This window comes from Scardinius erythrophthalmus (assembly GCF_964197995.2).
Source record: "Scardinius erythrophthalmus genome assembly, chromosome: 23".
In the NCBI taxonomy this organism is placed as follows: domain Eukaryota; kingdom Metazoa; phylum Chordata; class Actinopteri; order Cypriniformes; family Leuciscidae; genus Scardinius; species Scardinius erythrophthalmus.
This window is the reverse complement of record NC_138243.1, coordinates 10616623-10634660: the sequence shown is the minus strand read 5'-3', so window position 1 is coordinate 10634660 and position 18038 is coordinate 10616623. Positions and strand designations below refer to the sequence as shown.

The 18038-nt window shown below is 39.0% G+C and overlaps 1 protein-coding gene and 1 long non-coding RNA gene across 2 annotated transcripts; both read left to right on the top strand.

The window, feature by feature from the left end:
• Positions 1-1315: 1315 nt before the first annotated feature.
• On the top strand, positions 1316-4235 carry LOC308683401 (uncharacterized protein; the record flags this gene model as incomplete). Its single annotated transcript, XM_081353872.1, has 3 exons — positions 1316-1409; positions 2596-2805; positions 4180-4235. The coding sequence occupies 3 exons, from the start codon at positions 1316-1318 to the stop codon at positions 4233-4235; spliced, it is 360 nt and encodes a 119-aa protein (XP_081209998.1).
• A 222-nt stretch (positions 4236-4457) lies between these two features.
• LOC308683328 lies at positions 4458-5517 on the top strand. Its single transcript, XR_014029248.1, has 3 exons — positions 4458-4595; positions 4774-4861; positions 5478-5517. It is a non-coding gene; the product is annotated as an uncharacterized lncRNA (long non-coding RNA).
• Positions 5518-18038: the final 12521 nt, after the last annotated feature.

The window sequence follows — 18038 nt, the reverse complement described above, 5'->3', positions numbered from 1 at the left end:
TTCATGTGGGGTACTAAGAAGTACTTTTCAAGTTACAGGGCACACAATCCTCTGGGGTAGCAGCTACTTATGTGTGCCTTTTCTAAGACTGATAGAGCCTTTGTCATAATTTGTAAATGTGGTATGCTGAATAATCCTCTGTGATAAGTGCATAATTATTATCACTATCAAGTTTCGTAAGTATTTTCATTCGTTTCTGCTAAGGGATTATTTACAGATTTATACTCGATTTTTATAATTATTATCATTATTGTTTTCATTTAAATAATTGTTGCATATATTGTGGGTTCTATAATAAGCACTATTGGTTCGAATTAATTCAATAATATATTATTATAGTTAAGATAGATGTGTGTGCTTGGTTGTGTGTGCGTGGGCGCGGCTTGCGTGCATTTAGAGAAGGAGTTCTTCTCGCGATACGTTTCATTCAAGATAAAGCAAAGCTGATGGTCGCATCATTAATTAATATCATCCTTTACAGGTAACGAATGTATAAAATGTACACCATCATTGTTTTAGATCTTCATAAGAAGGACTGTTAATTGTATTATTTCTTATGTATATGAGACTGTTGAGTCTGTAAACTATAGTGTTAACGATCTGTGCTGCGAACATTGTTAGCAAACCTGGTGTGATTAGCGTGCGCGCGCCGCGAGTTATGCAGAGATAAAAATGTGGAGATAAAGTACCGAGTATAGTGTTATTCTGCATGTTTTATGTTTTCCTTTATTCATTAATTCTGTGATAAGTTTATTTCATGCTGTTTCACTGATAGTGAGTATGTATGTGACGTCATGAGTATGTAGGGTGAACTTGGATGTCAATGGCATGAATGGAATTTGAGTGTTTACAAGAGCAGCATGTAAACAAACTAATCTTCAGCGGCGAAATAAAAGCCTTTTATTGACGAGACCGGTCTGCGAGACCTCCAGCTCACAGCGGGGTCTCTGAGCAGGACTGGCCGAGCGACGAGCTAGCGGCTGGGGCAGGCGCCTGCTGGCTGTCACCTCACATTGAGCTTCTCAACTCCGAAAACTTTTAAGCAAATTGTCAATTTGGCATCAATTTTCACAAGACTGCCTATATTCGAAATCTAAACAGTTCTTTTCTCGCCTAAAACGTTCTCATAAGTGAATTTAGTGATGAATAAGATGGCGAAAATTGTTAAAATTGTCCTGTTGTTGGTCTGTCTAATATTATGACTGGCTGTTTTTTTCGCGCCGTTATTCGCGTTCTACGTCAGCGGTCACTTGACGCCTCTTTCTTTCACTCACTGTCAGTCGCTGGAGCCTGCAGGACCCTTTGCAGCTCAACAATGGCCCTGCCAACTTTATCATCAGATGAGCTGATCCAAACTTTAAAAGAAGATGGTTTAACTATGACAGAGATTGAAGTGCAGAAATTCAGAGGTGAGTACTGTCGTTAGCTAACGTAAAGTTACATTTAAGTGACACTTGCTGATTAAAGTTGGCTGCACGTTAGCTACAGTTAGATCGAACTAACATTTATATCGGGACTTATTTGTAAGTTACCACTAACGTTCGTTAGCTAGTTGTAAAGATTGTAAAGAAAAAAGCATAATATTAGCTGACCTAGCTAACGTTTGCCAGCTTAGAGTTGGCTCGTTAGCTCGAGTTCCTCATACAGAAAAGTTGAGTTAAAGTTAAGTTGATGTCCAAATAGTGCTGCAGCTATGTAGATAATCAATTATGTAGGTGTTTAGTGTACGGGTATTGTATATTTATATGTTGAAGATGTTGGATGATGTTCGATTCCATTTGTGCACGTGGAACTCAGTTTAACGTTAGAAGATGGCGGCTATGTTGTGCACGTTAGAATAGACTAGTTGCATGTGGCCGCCATTTTGGACATCGGATCAGCGAGTGTGCGGTTAGACACTTCCAGTTTCGCGTTACGCCCGGTGCAGGTAGCCGGATAAAGCCGAAATGTATCTTTTATAGTTGTTTATAGAATCAATTATCACTTAAAATACTTCTAAGATCCATATTACTATCACACGAGCGAGTGGCAATTAAATGCACCGGCGTAATGCGACACACTCGCTGATCCGAAATCCAAAATGGCGGCCACGCGCAACTAGCCTATTCCCGGGTCTTCTCTATAGCAGTGTTTCTTAAACGTTTTTCAACATTGTAACTTACCCCCTTTGAATTGCTTTTTTAAGCCAAGTATCCCCTAACCAGTGCAAAACATTTTTGGTAGAACTTTTTTTAAAGAGGAAGAATACAAACAGCCTTTTTAAACAAACAAACAAAAAAAACATTTAAATGTTTTTTTTTTTTCAAATGTAGAATCCATCACTTAATTCATTCATTAATATAGTATAATTATTGTAGGAATTATGCATGATGTATTTTTAAATCAGTATTTTTGCAAAAAAATTCACGTACTCCAAAGTATCCCTAGGGGTACACTACCAATATTTGAGAAACACTGCTCTACGGAACAAATGAAATCTGTGGGAATTTCTGAAATGTGGACAACCAGTTACTGTGTATATACCCATAATGCATGAGTAATGATCAAATTCCAATGTGCTATTTATTAATAGAAAATTTACTTTTTACTTAATAGAAAATGAAGTGGATGGAGAGACGGTACACCTGGGCTTAACTGACTCAATGCTGGACCATCTATTTAAAGGCTCGTTCAAAAAGCAGGCCAAGTTCCTTCAAATAGTACGAAAGATGCAAGAGCCTGGACACAGAGAGGCCTGTCCCACTCAAAGGAACACACAACCCAACATGGGTAGAGACTGTCCCGTAACGGCTACTCACAGCACAGGTAGCCCCCCCCACCCCCCACCCCACCCCACAGCACTTCAATGTTATTAATGGAAAGTAGGGCTGGGCGATAAAACGATAGCGATAATTATCGTGATATAATTTTTCTCGATAAAACGATATCAAGAGGTCGATAAATGTTAGATAACGTTTTTGCGTTCCAAAAGCGTAACGAAACTCATTTGAACCGCGCGCCACACGGACCATTTATCCACTCGGCTCAATGTCCAAACGGCAGCGTGAGCTCAGTAGAGCCGATGCGTTTACTCTGATCGGTCTCGGTCACGAAATCCAGTGAAAAGGAACACAATGTAAAGGCAGATGAAACAGCGCTGACAAACAGGAGAAACACTGCGCAACGATAGTCATTTTCCGTCTACAAATTCCCATCATTTACCATGGATTTACTGTAACATTATAGCCTAGTAATATTAACTGCACCATGAAAAGTGGGATATACATATTGAATTGTATTATATTATTAATGTAGACAATGTATTAAAGGACTAATGGAATATAATTACAGTATTTAATGTATAAAGCTATTTAATGTATATAAGTATATAAGCTAATGTATTTACTGGCTACTGTTTTTCATACAAATACCATAGAAACCATAATGTTACATTTTGCCATGATAGTGAGGTGCTACAGGCTATGCCTGGTTTCATCTGTGGTAGTCATGATCTAAATGCGTGATACTGGATGACCAATGGTTAAGTTTAATAAAACTCAGAATCAGAAAAGTCAGTATTACATAAAAAAAAAAATGATATGATATGTTCTGACAATAAAGAGTAGTTTAAAACCACAATTAACGCTCTGGTTTCTACAACTGTCACTTAGGAGCAAAAATCTGCCTTAAACTTGAAAGAAATAAAGATTTGACTTTTATCGTGATAATTATCGATATCGACTGATTTTTTATTTTTTTGGCCATATATCGCCCAGCCCTAATGGAAAGGTGATTTATGAAGTAGTGTTGTCACAATACCAAAATTGTGACTTCGATATGATACCAGACTAAATACCTCAATATCGATACCATGGGGAAAAAAACTAAATCAGTTGTAGTAGTAATTGAAAAATATGACAGAACTTACAATTCATTGTTTTTTAAATTCATTTGAAAAAATTCTTCTTTTTGACCATTCCTTCCCCTTAAAATAAAATAATAATAATTGCATGCCATTGACATTATCAATCATGTTAACATTTGCTAACCTTTAACAATTCTGGTTAGGATGACCAAAATCTAATTTCATGAAACGAGTTATTTAATATTTTTTAAATGTAATTTTATAATTACAATATAGATATTTAATTTAATTGTATCTCTGCTATATGAAGGCAATATAATTATTTATTCTTACAGAGGACATGGACACAGAGGAGATCCACACTATTACATTTTCAAGTGCTAGATGTTGATGCTGCTACAAGGTAAGTGTTGAGTTTCATTCAACTGCAACACCAACTCTCTTTTATTAAGCTCTTATACTTACCTGTTTTAAAGAAATCGAAACAAATCATTGTACTTTAAAGTGGCCGTGAGGGCCTCTCGGCTACCGTAGTACTTACTATAACGAACTAACAGACGTAAATTGTCTTCATTTTTTCTTGTAAAACTAGTTCTCAGTCCTTTGGGAGACTGCCTGATGTTTATGTCCTCCCATCATTCCCTAAAGAGCTTCAAGCAAAGCTGGATGCCAAAGAGGAGGTCCAGAGAGTTCCACAATACAGGCACAAAATAATACGAGTATTGCATGAGACTGTTGCCATGTATACTATGTAAGTACTACTGGCTGTATTCTTTGTCCCGTGTGTGTGTTGTGTGTCTTGTTTTTTGTCTCTTGCTGCTCATTCTGTCTTTTGTTGGCACTGTTTCTGCTGGACTTGTCCATTCACCAATCCAATCCAGATGCTATATCTATCACTAATCATTTACTTTTACTGGTTTCTGTTCTAGGTATCCCACTCACACAGAGTATGTCAAGGTAGCCCAGGCATTAATCCGGAAATACCCATTCCTGAAGGATGTTACGGGAAATGGCTATGTAAGTAGCTTTGCTTAATGTACTCCATGATAAATATTAAACCATGTGAATGAACTCTGAAAGTCATTGTTGTCTAGCTAGCTTTGTTGTAGTCCTATCCTTCATCCTAATATGTGTGTATTAAGTCTCTGGAGTGACAATGGAAGCGTCCATATGCCAATCGACCGTTTCCCCGTTTATAGGAGCAATGTGACCACTCACCTGCAGCAGGTCTCTGAATAAAAGCACAAATGTTTACCTCAAAGCTTCCTCCAGACCTCCACCAATGAGGTGGGATAATTAATTAGTTAATATCCAGTCAGTTGTACAATTGATTAATCAGGTATGCCCTGGTCACTTATTCCAATAGTATAGGACAGGAAATGGTAGATGCAGTTTTACTTTCAGGAAGTAGTGGAGCTGGTGAATATAGCCTATAGGCTACTGTATATGGACACACATTTGAGCCTTGATTCCGCGACCTGCTGCAGGTGAGTGGTCATATTGCACATATAAACTGTGAAACGGTCTTTTAGCGTATGGACGCTTCCATTGTAACTCCATGGGACTAGCTTTGTTCATCCAAAGTGAGAGGTTTTGTTGAGTAATTTGGATTTATTTTTGTTGTTGAAATAAGCATACCTGGCACATGTCGCTGAAACGCAAATTCAAGACCGAACGTGCTCCGCTTGTCCAAAATGATGAAGTGAAACTGATCAAAGAGAAGTTTGCCCATGGAACGAAGTCCAAGCTACCTGATGCTGAGAGTGCAAACACCTCTCTGAGAACCAAGCCACGATCAGTGAGTTGGATTTAAATAATTTTTGTTGTTTGATTGTCAAACAAGGGAGGGAAAGGGGGTGGGGAGTTGATTAGTCACATGTGCACAAGCCGTGGTAAGGGTCGAACTGTAAGGTCGTATCCTTACCTAATTTCTTGTCTCAGCTAGGGCTGTCGTGGTGAAGGAATTTCCCTTGCGGTAATTTTGAGTGGCTCAATAGCGCGATGTGCCATTTATTTATTTATTTATTTGATTTATTTATATTTATTTGTTGCTATATAAATAAGTGTTATGATGTGGTCAGCATGCACAAAAACTAGTACATTTTCAGTAATGTAACCGAAACTAAACAGTGTCTATCTGCGCATTGAAAGGCTGTCACTCAGCACGCAGTTACAGTGGGAACAGCCTGTCTTTGATTCATATAACCGTTCGTTCAACGAACACGTTCAAAAACGCTGATTCATTTAAAGATAGTGATGAAACAAGGTGTTACTTTATTTTTAACTTTGAGCTCCACTTTTCAAGGCTCAGCTTACCGCGTCGCATGGGTAACGCTGAAGCTGATGCGATTTAATGTGTGGCTTTCTGATTTTTGTTTCCCGCGGCTTCCTCACGCTGTGGAATGCTGACCAGCGCTGTCACTGATGCCAGGGACATATTCAACATATTTCGCTTTCCTTGGACACAGCAACCTTTTCACAAATCTATATGACTTTACCTCATAGACAGACGCAGGTAATCGCTAGGGCTGCAACAAACGATTATTTTGATAATCGACTAATCTAACGATTATTAGAACGATTAATCGACTATTCATCGATTATTTCGCCGACTAATCAGTACTTTTGGAACGATTATTCAGCCTTTTCAATTAGCTAAAACACTGAGTTATACATATTCTAACTATAATATATATATAAAAAAATCACTTCAGCTTTTGAAATGGTTGTTTTAATGAACTTTGAGCAACTAAACAGGTCATTCTATTTAAGTTTTCAGATTTCTGTCCAACTCAAATCACACACAAATGCTCTCTAAGCAACATTGGTTAAATATTCTGTTCACTTTAAATAGAAAAAAATAAACAAAAAAAAATATCAGCTGCATTACAGACACACTTAAACTGCAAACAATTATTATAAGAATTTTTTTTTTATTGATATGACAATTGAGCTGAGCTGACAGAGACATTCTCATTCACCTTTTAATTTACAGTATAAAAAAATAACTGACATGATATTCTTCATAACATCTCCTTTTGTAAGTCTTCATGAATATGTAACAAAATACAGGCAAGGGATAATACTGTAATAACGTTACCTAATAGAGCTACAATAATAAAAACAGCCCTGACTCCTAAGCTCGATCAAGCTTTATTCTATGCAAAAATAAATCATCACATTACTGTAATTATATTATTATTGTTAATATTATTGCTATTAGTAGTATTGCATTCTCTAAAAAGAGATTTACTGCTAGTTATTTAGCTTCAGCTGGAGAACATTCACCTCTCACTGGCTCGTCTTGTGCCGGTGTGTTTCCTCTTTAAGTGCTTTAACATGCATGTTGTGCTCCCGTGAAAAGCAAGTTACGCCTTGCATGTATTGCATACGATAGTTTTGTGAAACTTTACACACCTTGCTAGTTCGGATTCGTTTGCACTCCGTCATAATTCGCGCTGTGTTTTCTTCTACCGCAATAGCATTTGTAACGGCTGCATTACACTCTAGCGCTACAGCGCCGTAGCGGTCAAATCGCGATATTGCAGGCCCTTACATTAGGTCACGTGGGATCAAACGACTACTCGACAACAAAGATATTTGTCGACAATTTTTTATTGTCGACGTTGTCGACAATGTCGACTAATCGTTTCAGCCCTAGTAATCGCACGCAATCCGTCGATCATTCGTCGGTCTATTTAGGCTTAAGTGCAAATTCACAAAGCCTCTGTACAAATCACCATGATAAAAAAAGTCTCGTTATCATTATTAACTTATTTAACATTCAATATATGTGAGCGAAGTTCAAAACAAGAAGGGTATTATTGCCTTATGAAAAAAGAAAATGCGAATATTGCGGTGTGCTGCGATTACTTGCATTCCTCTCTGCGGTTGGCTTGTCAGTAGCGCGGTACTGCAATATTGCGGTTATCGCAACAGCCCTAGTCTCAGCTAAACATACCCCCCCCCCCTCCCTCCCTGTCTCTTTCTTTCACTCACCTCTCCTCCTCTCTTTTTTCCCCCTCTCTTAGAATACAGAAGTCAGATCTCTCAGTCTCTGTCCCACACTCCCCTGGCCTGATCCTTTTTTTAATTTTTCTGTTCTGTTACTATTTTGGTCAATAGGAACTTGATGTTCTTGGGGAAGATGCATCTTCAATCGCTGGTCATGTTAAGATTCTGCAAACACAATACAGCAAGGCGCAGCCAGACACTGTGATTGTACGCAACCTAATGCAGAGAACTTTAGCATGGAGGCAAAAGGAGATTGCAGAAGGAATGAGTGTTGAGGACACTGTGAAGAAATATCCCTTCTTAAAGACACCCTCAGGAGTAAGTGTTAAAAGTTAGATGTACCCTAGAACAACAAGACCTTTATAAAAACATTTAAATAAGTTTTGACTTTGTAAACATGGTTTGTTTAAACAGAGCTAGTATAGTCTAGAATTATACTCCACTTCGCATTCTCTTAACCCCCCCATAGCATGTTAAAATACTCTGTAATCCCCTTTCCCTCATGGTCAGGTGCTTACTTGTCTTTGTCTTTCTGCAGCTGTTGGAGGAGGTGGGTCGTATCCACTCCACAGCGAGCATTAGCTTCACTGATGGCTTTAACCAGATTGTTCCCAAAGTACTTGCCCTGGCTCAAGGAAAATCTCCACTAGTCAAACAGTACTTGGAGGCCAGAGAAGAAGCGCTTACCGAGGATCTACCAGGTACTTACAAAACGCTTATTATGAGTGTACTCACACAAATCAGTAGACAAAGTGCATTTTGAGATGATAATCAGATTTTGTGTTTGTATAAGCTACTGGATGCCTAAAATTTCCTTCAGGATGAATAAAGTATCGATTTTTCATGATTCTCTTCTATAGAAGATTTATTTAAAATTTATTTAAGTTCTGTGAAGAGCACAGGTGCTTTCACAGTGCTTTTCACAATTCGCCACTGGCGCCCTGTGCTCTTCACAGATGTTGCAGGCAGCAGAACGTTCTCCACGGCGTCTCCAGACTCTGTCACGTCGGTCACATATGCGCCCTGTGATCTTCACAGATGAAGAAGGTTCACACTGAGCATGTGAAAGAGTCTGGAGACGCCGTGGAGAACGTTCTGCTGCCTGCAACATCTGTGAAGAGCACAGGTGCTTTCACAGTGCTTTTCACAATGCTTTTCACAATTCGCCACTGGCGCCCTGTGCTCTTCACAGATGTTGCAGGCAGCAGAACGTTCTCCACGGCGTTTCCAGACTGTCACATGTGCTCAGTGTGAACCTGCTTTCATCTGTGAAGAGCACAGGGCGCCAGTGACGAATTTGCCAATCTTGGGTGTTCTCTGGCAAATGCCAAACGTCCTGCGCGGTGCTGGGCTGTAAGCACAACCCCCACATGTGGACGTCGGGCCCTCGTACCACCCTCATGGAGTCGGTTTCTGACTGTTTGAGCAGACACATGCACATGTGGCCTGCTGGAGGTCATTTGGCAGGGCTCTGGCAGTGCTCCTCCTTGCACAAAGGCGGAGGTAGCGTGTCCTGCTGCTGGGTTGTTGCCCTCCTACGGCCTCCTCCACGTCTCCTGATGTCCTGGCCTGTCTCCTGGTAGCGCCTCCATGCTCTGGACACTACGCTGACAGACACAGCAAACCTTCTTGCCACAGCTTGCATTGATGTGCCGTCGTGGATGAGCTGCACTACCTGAGCCACTCGCGTGGGTTGTAGACTCCGTCTCATGCTACCACTAGAGTGAAAGCACCGCCAGCATTCAAGAGTGACCAAAACATCAGCCAGGAAGCACAGGAGCTGAGAAGTGGTCTGTGGTCACCACCTGCAGAACCACTCCTTTATTGGGGGTGTCTTGCTAATTGCCTATAATTTCCACCTGTTGTCTATTCCATTTGCCCAACAGCATGTGAAATTGATTGTCAATCAGTGTTGCATCCTAAATGGACAGTTTGATTCCACAGAAGTGTGATTGACTTGGAGTTACATTGTGTTTAAGTGTTCCCTATATTTTTTGAGCAGTGTAATTTACTCACCCCAATGCCATCCAAGATATCCATGTCTTTCTTTCCTCAGTGGGAGAGAAATTTTGTTTTTTGAGGAAAACATTTCTGGATTTTTTTTCTACCAATTGACTTCATTGGTTACCATCGTTTTTAAGTCCAAATCAATGCAGTTTCAAGAGTCTTTGAAGTGTTTAAACGGGCTGTACGAGATCACAGCTGGATATCTTGGATGGCATTGGGGTGAGAAAATTATTAGGAAATTTTCATTTTGGGGAGAAATAATCCGTTAAGCATACAATGAACACTCACAGTAGCTCATAGTAGTTTAAAGCGTTATGTTATGTTATGTTATGTTATGTTATGTTATGTTATGTTATGTTATGTTATGTTCTTGCACTGCAGTAAGTAATGCGTTCATAAAGTGATTCTGCAGTAATTAATGCATTCATAAAGTGATTCTCTAAAGTTGCTTAAGTGAAAAACTTTGTTTATTAAAGTTTATTGCAAACGAAGATTGTGGTGTGCGGTCGTTATTCTCTTTCCAGTATTTTAATTTTTACAGTTTAACTTCTTTTAAATCATTGATTGTGGGAAAACAAAACATTGCTTTCTTTTGCTCTCATTCTTTTCTATTAATCAAGGACATTTTTGCCACTTTATAGGTACAATGGCATCGTCGCTGGGGTGGTACCCCTAACGAGAACAAATTGGTACCATCTAATTGGGTACCTTTTTGTACCAGTGGATTAAGGTACAAATGTATTGCTAAGGTACCCAATTGTCTCTCAAAAGGTACAGTATAAAAGGGTACAACTCTGTACCTATGGTAAGGGTACCATTGCTGTACCTCGGGGGTACCACCTCAGCGACGAGCCATTTGTACCCTAGAAGGTACATATTTGTACCTAAAAGGCACAAACTGTAGGGGTACTTCTTTGTACCCATTAATATGGTACAAGTTTGTTCCCCTTGGTGGTACTGCCCCAGCGACGAGCATTTGTACCTTTTTTTTGTCTTTTCTGTACCTTTATTTCTGAGAGTGTAGAGTGAAATGGGCTGTTACCTTATTTAGAACGGTCATGAATAGTAGTGTTGAGCTCTGCTCTGATTGGCTGTTTCACAGATTTGTACTAGCAGGAGCTGTGAAGTATTTATGCAAACAGCAAATAAAACTTACCAGTAACTTCTGAGGGCAGTATCTTCATTTCTTCGAGTCTGCTTCGACTTCGACTTGAAAAGCTTGGCTCTGATTGGTCAAATTGAATGTAGCTGAACTGAAAAAAGACGTTACACTTTGTCAAAAAATACGACTGGCACTAACAAGTAACGTAATTCAAATTTTACCTAGAATGACAATATAATGAGGTTCCAAATGTCACACACCATGCAAACTTGAAGAAGCTGGGTAAAATTAAAAACAACACTACGTTTTCTATTAAATAGAATAGAAAATAGAATCTATATATCTAAATAGAATCTAAATTCTGTCATGATCACTCACCCTTAAGTAGTTCCAAAACATTTAAGACTTTCGTTCATCTTCGAAAGAAAACTGACATATTTTAATGAAACCTGCGAGATTTACATCCCTCCGATAAACGATTAACCAAATCTGTTCACGTTTCAAAAAGTTAAAGTCCCCGTGAACCGGAAGTTGCAAACGACTTTTCTCCAGTGTTGTGACGCATTTCCCAGTGAAACGGAATATTGAACAGAGGGCAGGGTTTTACTCTAGCGCTCCTCCTCTCCATCTCTGCTCATAACAGACTAACGGTTTGAGGGGAGTTGTTAAGCGTTTCCCAAACCAATTCCTCAAACCTACGTCATCAGAGAAGGTCCTCCAATGCAAAGGGGAGGGGCATTTTCAGATTTTGATTAAAGATTACGAAGCCACATTTTTTTTGTGTGTGGATTGACTTGCATGGATGAATTGTTCACCACAAAACGATCAATTTAGGCAAACAAAGTAAATATGGTCAATTTTGATTTCATGTGGACTTTAATTACAAAAAACATCACCTATATGATTGCCAACTTTCTGAAATGGAAATAAGGAACAGTGGGGGTGGGGGGGGTGTGACTTGATCAGAGACTTATTTTACATCTTGTGAAAAGGGGCATAATACGGGACCTTTAAACCTTCTCTATAATTGAAAATCTGTTCTTTCGGACAGATATGGCAGTCTTTTACGATCTTCGGCTGATGTCTCTGGCTGTGCTAATGCTGGTGTCTCAGCTGGACTCGGGTGCTGCTGTTCTGATTAGATAGATTCATTCATTCCAGCAGAACATGCTGCAGATTCATAGATTCATGACATCGCCCCGACTCTCATGAACGCGCGCCATGAAGCTCTATGACTTAAGTTTTTCTGTATCATGGAAGGCCAATTGGGGCAAGTCTGGGGCAGCTAATAATGAACAAAAGAAAACTAAGGATTGGAGCCTAAAATTGAATTTTTCTCCAGCTATCTCTGTCTCTCTCTCTCTCATTCAAATGGGCAGTTTGGGCGGCCATTCTGGGCGAGATTGCTCGTAAATATGGCGGCGTTCTATTTGGTAGTGATGTAGGTGGCATCTATGAATAGAATTTCCATTGAGAAACTATAAGCCCCTCTAGTGGCAATAATCATAAAATGCAGATTAATGTTGTTGTTTTTTCCACTAGAGGGCAGCAGACACATTCAATGACTGAGTGCATTATTGATGTCTTTTTTGAGGTCTTTTTTTTGTGAAATAATGTAAAACAAAAACAAAAAATGCTTAAAATAACTATTCAAGATTTTAGAGTAAAATAAAATAAAAAACCTGCATGAACTTAAAGATAATATTTCATCATAAAGCAAGGAGTGCAAAAGGAGCAAGGAGTTCTCAGTGGGATGTAGGCTAGAATCCCTATCCTGGTGCTCTTTAAGGTGTACAGTAGGGATAGTTCAACTCATGTTCAAAACACATCAAGCCAAGACACTCGGAAATTTAAGTAAATATATATAAAAAGCTTATATTTAGTTATGGCTAGGCAATTAAGATTACTACCTAAGATTTGTGGTGGAAAAACCAGAAATGTTATTCTGGTGTTATTTTTTGGCTTCGGGTCATTTTGACACCTCAGTTGCTCCCTGGGGAGGGAACAAGAATCTTGTGTCTAAACAATTTTAATTTTTCATCCAAAACTTTATGTAAATTTTTGTCAAGGGTATTTTCTTTTCTTAACTTCATAGTCACTCAAATCTAACACTGAGGTGGAAAAGATGCTTCCTCTGGTCATTATCTTCATTACCAGCATTATGGTGATTATCTCACAGCTTTTTAAATTAGTTATTTCTGTATATATCATGGAAGGCCATAAAATGCAGATTAATGTTTTTTTTTTTTCCACTAGAGGGCAGCAGACACATTCAATGACTGAGTGCATTATTGATGTACTTAGATTATTAAATCATATCTGGCTGTAGTCATATGGTAAAAGTTCCACAGCATGTATGTAGCGCTGTGATTTTAATTGAATCATGTTGAAAAAAACGGACCAACTGTATAAAGAGAACCACAAACTGCTCATCTGTCACAAATGCTGGTGTAAAGGCTTTCTTATGCAATGCTCTATGTTCCTGTCTCAACAGCCCTCGTTATACCCAACTGATGATAGTAAGATCTCTCTTGTGTGTTCACTGCTCATGGGAAAGTCGTTGGAATGAGCCAATCAAGGATTGAACCGCACCACTTTAAATGACTTTATTCAATGACTATGTGAGGTATTCAAACATTCTGAGGGAGGAAGGAGTGCTGGGGAACAACAGCTTGCATTTCGCCAGAGAAGAAATACCACCACTGAATTTGGTATTTTCGCACTCTCGTTGTGCAGACGGGTGGAGGACACATTAAAACTGCTGTTTCGTCAAGGATTGAACACAGACATGCAATCAGAGCTGGCCTGCCGTGATGGGGTCAGAGACCTGGATCAATTCATTGACCTCGCTATTAGCATTGGCAATCCTCTTCGCTCCAGGAGATCTAACCGATTTACCAGCCCTCTCAGTCAAACGAATCAATCAAGTGATGATGCTGAGCCTATGCAAGTCGATCTAACTCATCTCTCCTCAGAGGAGCATGAACGCTGCATCATATTCAAACCACTGCTTGTATTTACTGTAAGTGCCCGTAAAATGAACATTTCAGTCAGATACCATCACCACTATGGCCTTGTTAGATTTGAGGGTCGCAGGCAACTTTATTCATGAAAATTTAGTCCGACAGCATAAGATACCACTAATTCCTTGCGACTCTACTTTGGCAGTGGCGGCGCTAGATGGACGCCCCCTGGGGACCCGCCATGTACTGTATACATCACTACTGATCTCATTCTGCAAGTTGGACCTTTACACACTGAAACAACATGCCTTTGGGCAGTTGTGGCCTAGAAAGGAGCTTTGCCAAAACGCACCTTGAAGATTCTAAGGCCACGCGGAAAAAGGTGTTATGGTCAGATGAGACTAAAATTTAATTATTTGGCCTCAACGCCAAACGATGTCTGGCGAAAATCCAATACAGCTCACCATCCAAATAACACCATTCCTACAGTAAAGCATGGAGGTGGTAATATCATGTTATGGGGTTGTTTCTCTGCAGCATGGACTGGAGCACTTGTCAGGATAGAAGGGAAATTGATGGGGCAAAATACTGTCAAATTCTTGAGGAAAATCTGCTGCTCTCTGCCAGAAAGTTGTCAATGGGAAGAAGATTTACCTTCCAACATGACAATGACCCAAAGCACACAGCAAAACTGACCACACAGTGGTTGAAGGAGAAAAAGCTGAATGTCCTTGCATGGCCTTGTCAGAGCCCAGACTTAAACCCCATTGAAAATCTGTGGAATGACTTGAAGACAGCAGTCCACAAACTGTCACCATCAAATTTAACTGAACTTGAGCAGTTCTGCAAAGAAGAGTGGTCAAATATTGCAACGTCTAGATGTGCAAAGTTAGTAGAGACATATCTCAACAGACTAAAGGCTGTAATTAAAGCAAAAGGTGGTTCAACAAAAATACTGAAACAAGGGGGTGATCCTTTTTCCAACTCAGAGATTATGTTTTTTTATGTTTTTATTTTTATAAATGTCAAAGGCTTTATCAGTGCCTAGAAGCACAGTGAAGTCTATTATTAAGAAGTGGAAGGTATTTGGTACAACACAGACCCTCCCCAGGACATCGCTCCAAACTGGATGAAAGAGCCAGGAGGAAACTGGTCAGAGAGGCTACCAAGAGACCTACAGCAACTCTGAAGCAGTGGCAGGAGTTCATGACAAAGAGTAGTCATTGTGTGCATGTGACAACAATATCATAAATTCTCCACAAATGTGGCTTGTATGGGAGGGTTGCAAGAAAAAAGCCACTCCTCAACATTAATGCTGTGTTTCAAAGAAGACACTTGTATTACTTGGATACATATAGCCGTTCTCAGAATTATTGGCACCCTTGGCAAATATGAACAAAACAATTAACAAAAATATTTACAAAAACCTAACCTTTCATTGAAGTAAAACAACTGATTATGAAATGTTTTTCTCTAATACAGAGAAAGATATTTTGCAACCTCCTTTTCAGTTTTCATTAGTGTTCAGGTCAGCATCTACTGATGAAATATGTTATTTATCCTATAGAAATCAATTGTGGAAAAAGTGTGTTTAGAACACAATTGAACACAATTGTGGGAAAAGTGTGTTTTGAAGGCCTTATGGCCTATATGTGACTGTGAGAAACAAAACAAATGTCCCTCAATACATCTAAAATAAAAGCATAGTAGATTTTATAGATCTAATCAACATAAATATTGATTTTATAATTATAAAACAATTAAATCGACCATAATTATTAATAACCGCCTTTTTACAGAAATAGTGTTTACAGAATAATGTTAATTCTAACTTTGTGCTGATAGTTTTGATTAGAATACATCACATCCTGTCAGCCGGTCGCATACGGTCTAGCCGCAGAAGTTTAAAAATGTAAACGCATCAGAAGCTCAAATTGGATCTGAAATTCCCGCATACGCATTTGATCGGAACTGGGAAGTACCCATGCTTACAGGGTTAACTCTGTAGGCATGTTGTTCAATAGGCTGAGCCTAATCTACATCTTCGTTGTGTTTCAAAATAGTAATTGTCAAGGAATAAGGAAAGAAAACACTGAACAAGCTCAATGATGTCATCTTTCTTCAGCAGAAAAATAAGATAGAAATTCTGCGCAAATCAGCAAGTACCTCAGAATTTTTCAGATGTCCCCCAGCAACCTCATCATGGTAAAATAAAGAAAAATGGTTGTCATCAATGGAAGATACGGAGGAAAGATAAGGCTTTAATAGGTTAATATACAGACTTGTCTCAAATAAATATTTCTAATTTGAGGGGTGTGAAATGCCTTATATGGGCCTGCAAAATTTGCCTGAAAGGGGCCGTCACAACCAGAATCAATGCCAGCACCCGTTCACCAATGTTAAAACTGTGAGATGCAGCTTTCTTATACATAGTTCCTACATGACGTCACAACATACAGGCATTTGCTGACCCAGCGCCAGTTCTGTGGGCATGTTGTGGGCAGAACATTAGAAGAAGAAGCTGAAACGAGTTAATTTCGTGATAAAAAGTGAAAATGGTGATCTCCTGCTGGGTCAATGGATGTTCAAATCGTGCCGGAGGTTCAGTTAAATTGGGATTTTACAGTATACCCGTCATTAGACTTCATGAATGTTCGAAAACTAAGCTTTTGTCAGAACAACGACAGAGGTTATGGCTGGCGAGGATAAACAGGAAAGAAACTCCCTCAAAACACGCAAGAATTTGCTCAGAGCACTTTGTGTCAGGTGCACAATGTTGTGTTTTATTGCGAGTGTACACAAATATAAGTTAACACTTTGCAGTTTGAATGATGTCCTGTATGAACAAAATGACAAGGTATTAAAAACATACAAAAACAACATTGTTTCCACTGTTTGATCACGCCCGGGCCGCGCCTCTCTCTCACTCACTCACTCACACACACACACAGCGTTAGCGCATACGGATCCACACCATTTATGACTGAAATTTTCACATTGTACCTCTCTCTGTCTTGTGTAAATAGAGTCTCTTTATAATCTCTGTCACTTTGTCTCTTCATGATTTTCGTAACATTATAAACAGAAAGAAATATTCAAAATTTGCTTGTAAAACTTTGTAAACACCATAGACGGTAGGTAAACACAGCAGCTTATGACATCAAAGATGGCGTCTCCGGGGAGGTCACGTGACATTAATTGGCCTGTGGGAACTATGTATTTAATAGGGCCTGCTGACTTGATGAATCTGATGTAATCTGATGAATCTTGATGAATATGCAAAGCCATTTTAAAGCCTCTAACCAGCACTCAGTGGCAGTGTGATAGGACCACAGTTCACTAACATGTTAGGAGATTTACCCTTTTACTGTCTGGTTCCCTGCAAAAAAAGATATATATATATATTATTTTTTATTATGGTTGAAGAAAAGCAGCCAACTCTTCAGCCATGTATGTTTTTCTTATTGATTAGTTCTAATTGCAGTGAGCATGCAAACCATGCAGTCAGAAGTTTCTGTCCCCCAGAATTGTTTTAACATATCTTATTTTCTCTTTCTCCATTTGTAAGTAAAAAGAAAGAAAGAAAAATAATCAGTCTTATTAATAAGTTTTCTGAATAAACTAATTGAATCAGATGCTGATATCAGAGTAACTTATAAAACTGCAAATTATTGTTACTTTCAGCACTGTCTCGCTTTAAACAAATCATACAAATTCATGAAACTTACATCAGCAGAAGCATTGACTGGTTGTGTGGTTAAGACCCTCGACTAAACCCTGCTGGCATTATTGAATGGTGTTATTGCAACAACAGCACAGAACAGCAACACAGCATAGATATCATAAAACTGCATTTTGAAGAAAAATGTGAAGTCTTTTTTTATTGTAGCCTACATGACTGATTAAATTTTAAAAATAAATCATGTTTGTGAAAGGTCTTCTATTGGTTTTTGTCACAAGGATAATTGCTTTTTAGTCATTTGTTTAAAGGGACACTTCACCCATTTGCATTAAGCTTTGCATTGTTAGAAACCCAGTCATACTATTGAATGGTCGTGCAACACTCTCTCATTTTCCCCTGAGATGGGAGAAATCTGTTATTTACCTC